General features: G+C 50.8%; 1 protein-coding gene across 1 annotated transcript in view; it reads right to left on the minus strand.

The window, feature by feature from the left end:
- The window catches only part of SHQ1 (SHQ1, H/ACA ribonucleoprotein assembly factor), a 77,950-nt gene extending 74,234 nt beyond the window's left edge, over positions 1-3,716 (minus strand). Inside the window, exons 1-4 of the mRNA XM_075321117.1 lie at positions 3,712-3,716; positions 3,510-3,622; positions 1,903-2,057; positions 593-646 (exon numbers count right to left, since the gene is read on the minus strand). Of these exons, the coding sequence (XP_075177232.1) occupies positions 593-646; positions 1,903-2,057; positions 3,510-3,622; positions 3,712-3,716 (327 nt within the window). The remainder of the gene's footprint in view (positions 1-592; positions 647-1,902; positions 2,058-3,509; positions 3,623-3,711) is intronic.
- Between the last annotated feature and the right edge of the window lie 3,742 nt (positions 3,717-7,458).

Here is a 7,458-nt window from a genome sequence, read left to right on the forward strand (position 1 = left end):
CCTGATTAGGATATCAGTGAGCGCTTCGTAAGTACGGGCTTTCAGCCCCCTTTTTAGTAGAATTTAGCAAGACACCGGGTAAGGCTTATTTCTGGGGAAACACAATATGACGTCTACTATAGTCATAGGTGACTGGGAAATGCAGTGAGAGATTGCCCGGCTATTAAGGGGTGGAGGAGGCTTTTCTCTTTTTCTTTTTTTCTAATATTTATTTCTGTAAAATCCATATCATCTTTGGTTTTCTATGATTTATTGTCAGAGTATTACACCACTTTTAGGGACTGACAACATTCTTCCCAGCAAGGATCAGAGATGTGTCTAAGTGTCTTCCCCATGCTGTTCTCATTCCATTTGAGTGCTGATAACATCCATTTCAGTAGCCCACTTTGGGGGCAATAAGAAGTGGGGTGTGTCTTCTGGAAAAATGCTTGAGATTCTCATTGCGTTCCATTACACTCAGTACTAGAGTTCAGCCCGTCCGATCTGCTTGATTCGGGTACCAAGCACTATAGCATTTTAGTGTTCGCTCATCACTAGTGAGGACCGTTATAATGTGATTCATGTGACATTTCCACAACTGATGGGGACTCACCTCAAACCAGCAAAGTGTCCCGCTCAGCTTCCGTACGTTCCATGCAGACTCCACCTGATCACAGAAACAGCAGAGCCGATGTATTAGAAGCAGATCACAAATAAGGCAAAGGGAGAATTGCTTAAATAACAATTCCTTAATTTACATCAGCGAATCCTGCCCCTGTGATGTTGACTTTTTTCCCCGATTTGCAGCCTGTATTCTAGGGAAATATTTGAAACGATTGAAAGAATCTGGCTCTTGAACACATAGAATAGTGAGTGCAGCTCTGGAGTATAATACAGGAGGTAACTCAGGATCAGTACAGGATAAGTAATGTAATGCATATATACAGAGTGACTGCAGCTCTGGAGCATAATACAGGATAAGTAATGTATGTACACGGTGATTCCACCAGCAGAATAGTGAGTGCAGCTCTGGAGTATAATACAGGAGGTAACGCAGGATCAGTAATGTAATGTATGTACACAGTGACTGCACCAGCAGAATAGCGAGTGCAGCTCTGGAGTATAATACATGATGTAACTCAGGATCAGTACAGGATCAGTAATGTAATGCATATACACAGTGACTCCACCAGCAGAATAGTGAGTGCAGCTCTGGAGTATAATACAGGAGGTAACTCAGGATCAGTACAGGATAAGTAATGTAATGCATATATACAGAGTGACTGCAGCTCTGGAGCATAATACAGGATAAGTAATGTATGTACACGGTGATTCCACCAGCAGAATAGCGAGTGCAGCTCTGGAGGATAATACAGGATGTAGCTCAGGGTCAGTAATGTAATGCAGCGATTAATCTTTTTCTGTTGAATATATAAAATGTTCATGGACTGATAGAGGAAACTATAGACTAAGCAAAATGTATATTTCCTTAACGTATCCTGCAGAAAACCTCTTCTCCGCCCGCAGCCAGGACATGATGTACAGAGCCGATAGAAAACATCAATATATATTATACACGGCGCAGTTTTGCTGGGAGATATTTTCCGTTACGTGCCGGCGGGCAATTCAGAAGCAGGCGGTGATGCCAGAATGGGCGGGGAGCGCTCCTCGCTATCTGCTAAATCTACTGCAAAATACTTCTAACAGCAGCCTTCAGCCTTATCCTCTGAACGAGTGGGACTCATTTTTCACCTGTCAGATTATTCCTGGCTCGCTGTCTGCGTGCCTCGCTGTCTGCGTGGCTCGCCTGTCAGGAGGAGGCGTGAGGCTCACAATAGAAGACTATTACAGCAGAATCCTCTTGGCAGGAGCATTCTCCAGACACAAGACGGAGCCGGAGCGAGAGGGAAGAAATCCACTTACGTTTCTCTCTCCTTCGGTAACACGGACCTCGTAGCAGTAAGCCAGGAGCAGATCGATCAGGCCCAGGTACGCCGGCCGCTCCGCTTCCTTCTCCAGCAGATACGACCTGTTTGTGAATTTCCGCAGCTGCTCCTTCTCTTTCTCTGTAAATGTTACTGGTGGGGAAAAAAAAAATAAACGTTCAGTGTCAATCACAACAGTACAGCGAAGCACAGGGCAGATGATAAGGTGAGAGCAAGTGCAAGATGGCTTGTCTATAGGGGGGTGCTCCCGCTACACGGCGCGACTAGGGAGACGGGGGCTCCCGCTACACGGCGCAACTAGGGAGACGGGGGCTCCCGCTACACGGCGCGACTGGGGAGACGGGGGCTCCCGCTACACGGCGCGACTGGGGAGACGGGGGCTCCCGCTACACGGCGCGACTGGGGAGACGGGGGCTCCCGCTACACGGCGAGACTGGGGAGACGAGGGCTCCCGCTACACAGCGCGACTAGGGAGACGGGGGCTCCCGCTACACGGCGCGACTAGGGAGACGGGGGCTCCCGCTACACGGCGCGACTGGGGAGACGGGGGCTCCCGCTACACGGCGCGACTGGGGAGACGGGGGCTCCCGCTACACGGCGAGACTGGGGAGACGAGGGCTCCCGCTACACGATGCGACTGGGGAGACGGGGGCTCCCGCTACACGGCGAGACTGGGGAGACGAGGGCTCCCGCTACACGATGCGACTGGGGAGACGGGGGCTCCCGCTACACGATGCAACTACCAAGGGGGGCTCCCGCTACACGGCGCAACTAGCAACGGGGGGGGGCTCCCGCTACACGGCGCAACTAGCAAGGGGGGCTCCCGCAACACGGCGCAACTAACAAGGGGGGCTCATGCAACACGGCGCAGCTAACAAGGGGGGCTCCCGCAACACAGCGCAACTAGGGGGTGTGTGCTCCCGCTACACGGCGCGACTAGCAAAGGGGGGGGGCTCCCGCTACACAGCGCAACCAGCAATAGGGGGCTCCCGCTACACAGTGCAACTAGGGAGGGGGGCTTCCGCTACACAGTGCAACTAGGGAGGGGGGGGCTCCCGCTACACAGTGCAACTAGGGAGGGGGGCTTCCGCTACACAGTGCAACTAGGGAGGGGGGGGCTCCCGCTACACGGCGTAACTAGGGTGGGTGAGGGCTCCCGCTACACGCTGTGGCATGGGAGGGGGGGGGGGTGAGCTCCCTCTACACAGCGTGGATTGGGGGTAGACGAACCAACATGGGATGTGTTAAGAGAATCCAATCTGCAGGATTTTCGCTTCCTCCGGCATTGAGTTACCATCCACCAGTCCCCGCAGAATTTCATTTGCTGAAATTAGATATCAGCTTTCTCTCTAGAAATCGAGGGGCTGCGCTTATGTCTCCGGCCAGCGCCGCACGCTTCCCCGATGATTACAGCATCACAGCCATTCTCCTGCTGGCGGTAATCACTCATTCTTATCATGGAGCAGCTGTTCTGTGAAATCTGCGCTCCTTGCAGTCTGCTCCTGAGATCACAGAAATGTCCTGAAGACGACTCTAAAGGAGGATCTATTATAACGTCTTCCCATACAGGGCTGGTGGTCTCACCTCTGGGGTCCTGGCTGTTCGGTGACTTGCCGCTGGCTTCTTGCTCTACCTGCACCCACCACGGCTTATACGTCAGCAGGTGCTGAATGGCGTCGTCCTCAAAGAGGTCCGCTCTGAGGAAAAGTTATTTGTTACTGCATGAAGCATGGTGGAGGAAAGCCTCAGTACGTGCACCCCTAGACCCAAATCCAAAAAAAATCACCGCATCTGATTTGGCAAGATTTATTTTGCAAATTATGGTGGAAAATAAGTATTTGGTCAATAACAAAAGTTCCTCTCAATATTTTCTTCTATATCCTTTGTTGGCAATGACAAAGGTGAGATGTTTTCTGTCTTCACAAGGTTGGCATACACTGTTGGTGGTATATTGGCACACACTGTTGGTGGTATGTTGGCCCATTCCTCCATGCAGATCTCCTCTAGAGCAGTGATGTTTTGGGCCTGTCGCTGGGCAACACGGACTTTCAACTCCCTCCAAAGGTTTTCTATGGGGTTCAGATCTGGAGACTGGCTAGGCCACTCCAGGACCTTCATATGCTTCTTACTAAGCCACCCCTTTGTTGCCCTGGCGGTGTGTTTGGGATCATTATGATGCTGAAGGACCCAGCCACGTTTCATCTTCAATGCCCTTGCTGATGGAAGGAGGTTTGCACTCAAAATCTCATGATACATGGCCCCATTCATTCTTTCATTCATGCACACAGATCAGTCCTCCTGGTCCCTTTGCATTGAAACAGCCTCAAAGCATGATGTTGCCACCCCCATGCTTCACCGTAGGTATGGTGTTCTTTGGATGCAACTCAGCATTCTGTTTCCGCCAAACACGACGAGTTGTGTTTCTACCAAACAGTTCTACTTTGGTTTCATCAGACCATATGACAATCTCCCAATACTCTTCTGGATAATCCAAATGTTCTCTAGCAAACTTCAGACGGGCCTGGACATGTACTGGCGTAAGCAGGGGGACACATCTGGCACTGCAGGATCTGAGTCTCTGGCGGCGTAGTGTATTACTGATTGTAGCCTTTGTTACGGTGGTCCCAGCTCTATGCAGGTCATTCACTAGGTCCCTCTGTGTGCTTGAGGTATTTTTGCTCACCGTTCTTGCGATCATTTTGACCCCATGGGGTGAGATCTTGCGTGGAGCCCCAGATCAAGGGAGATTATCAGTGGTCTTGTATGTCTTCCATTTTCTTATTATTGCTCCCACAGTTGATTTCATCACACCAAGCTGCTTGCCTATTGCAGATTCTGTCTTCCAAGCCTGGTACAGAGATACAATTTTGTTTCTGGTGTCCTTCAACACCTCTTTGGTCTTCACCATAGTGGAGTTTGGAGTGGGACTGTTTGAGGTTGTGGACAGGGGTCTTTTAAACAGGAGCCATTACTACAGGTAATGAGTGGAGGACAGAGGAGCCTCTTGAAGAAGTTACCGGTCTGTGAGAGACAGAAATCTTGAATGTTTTTAGGTGACTACATACTTATTTTTTACCATAATTTGCAAAAAAAAAAAAAAATAAATCTTGCCAAATCAAAGAAAGTGATTTTCTGGATTTGATTTCTCATTTTGTCTGTCATAGTTGGGGTCACCTATGTCAATTACAGGCCGATCTTATCTTTATAAGTGGGAGACCTTGCACAATCCCACTTGATGGAGGGCTGGATGGAGGAGGAAGGGAGGGAGGAAGGGGAGGGAGGGAAGGGAGGGATGGAGGGAGGGATGGAGGGAGGGATGGAGGGAGGGATGGAGGGAGGGGAGGGATGGAGGGAGGGGAGGGATGAGGGGAGGGATGGTGGGAGGGATGGAGGGAGGGATGGAGGGATGGGAGAGGGAGGGATGGAGGGATGGAGGGACGGAGGGAGGGAGGGAGGGATGGAGGGACGGAGGGACGGACGGAGGGAGGGATGGAGGGACGGACGGAGGGAGGGATGGAGGGACGGAGGGAGGGATGGAGGGACGGAGGGAGGGAGGGATGGAGGGAGAGAGGGATGGATGGAGGGATGGATGGAGGGATGGAGGGGGGGATGGAGGGGGGGATGGAGGGAGGGATGGAGGGAGGGAGGGATGGAGGGAGGGATGGAGGGAGGGATGGAGGGAGAGAGGGATGGAGGGAGGGATGGATGAATGAATATGTATCAAGTCTGGCATGTTAAATCAGTCTGCGGGAGTAAGATGCATCAAAGTTACAAAGTTTCTTGTACAATTTTGCAACATTTTTCAACCCGAAAAGTGTTGCGAGCGGCTCATTAACTCACGGGTCTAACTTTTATAAAAAAACTTTTAGTTGTACAGTCGATTTGATTGATGGTGTCTAAGTCCTGAGACCCCCACCATGTAAGAGGCCGCTGTGCTCAGCTAACCCTTGAGCGGTGTACAGACCCATAAACGCAAAATTGAGCCCGTACTCCTCTTTCCCGCCAGGAGAACATTATACAAGTTCGGTAAAAAAAAAAAAAAAATCTATGGGTCAGTACGCCGCTCAAGGATAAGCGGAGCACACCGGCCTCTTACATGGTGGGGGAACCAGGACATAAGATTCCTCTGGGGCCATAAACAAACCAATTTAAAAGTTGTGTTAACTTTTAAAAGACAAACTTCAGAATATACGGATGCACTATATTCTGACTAGTCCAGGGATCCATGACACCGGGAACCACGAAAATGGAGCCCACTGTCATCAGGCCCTGCACCGTGTCAGACAGGGCTGGTCTTTAGGTAAGAATCATCAGGCCTAAATGTGAAGTATTCTTGAGCAGGAAGACGGGCACAAATCCAAGGAGCAGGAAAGAAAGAGTTAAAGAATGTGGCAACAAACAAGTGAACGGCGGTTCGCCCCAGATTCTGCAATGCGCCGCCACCGGCTCCATTACTACCAGTCCCTTCCCAGGTGCAGACCCGCTTTCATTAGCCGCGCCATCTGACACCGGGGCCCCTTCTCTCAGACTCCCGCCGCTGCCCGCCGCTCCAGACAGCCATAAAAATGACTGACAGCGAGTCCTGGAATGAGAAACCGTCACAGGATGGGAGAATCGATTCACCAGGGTTGAAAATAAAAGGCAAAGGATGGGGATTATTCGTATCCTGCAGTTTTTATTTGCATTCAAGAAACTGGATCAGTGCGGGTACGGAGGAGATATTAGACCTCCGGACTGCAGAAACAGCGCCACTCCTAGCCACTGGTTGCATCTGGTATTGCACCTTACTCCGGCTGCAATACCAGATGCCAACTACGGACAAGGGTGGAGATGTTCTAAATTCATACGACCTAGTTTAAAAGATCCATCAGTTGCACAGAGGTCGGAGCGATAGCCAGAGGTCTGAATCTCTGGACCTTTTTAAGGCTCTGTGCGCACTAGGCAGTTTTGCCCGCGGATTTACCCGCGGATTTGCTGCGGAAATTTCTTGAGAAATGTCTGCAATCTTTGTGCAAACATTTCCCAGCATATCCTATGAGAAAAAAAAATAGCTGTGCGCACACTGTGGATTTTTCTCAAGAAATTTCCTTGAGAAAATTTTCTCGAGAAACTTTGAGGAAAATGAGCATGTCCATTATTTTCCGCAGGTACCTGCGGTATACCCCCGGAATTTCACTCCATTCACTGTAATATAATCGCGAAATTCCGGGGGGTATACCGCAGGTAGCAAATGATGTGCGGTATACCCCCGGTATAGCCGCGATTTACCTGCGGTAATGCTCATCGCTGCCTGCGGTTTTGCAGGAAGCGATGTCATTATGCCAGGAAGAGGAAGCGGAGCAGAGTAAACACAGACGTCACACTCCCTGGACGCCGCACAGAAGCACTTCCGTGCGACCTCCAGGTGCCCCGTGCAGTCTGTGTCCCGCTCCAGCCTCGAGGCTGCCTGCACTGCAGCGTGTCAGTGTCTGCCCGCAGTGTCAGCAGCCTGTCACGCGGCAGAGCAGGCAGACACTGACATCCTGAAGTGCTG

This window comes from Anomaloglossus baeobatrachus, chromosome 8 (genome assembly GCF_048569485.1).
Source record: "Anomaloglossus baeobatrachus isolate aAnoBae1 chromosome 8, aAnoBae1.hap1, whole genome shotgun sequence".
In the NCBI taxonomy this organism is placed as follows: domain Eukaryota; kingdom Metazoa; phylum Chordata; class Amphibia; order Anura; family Aromobatidae; genus Anomaloglossus; species Anomaloglossus baeobatrachus.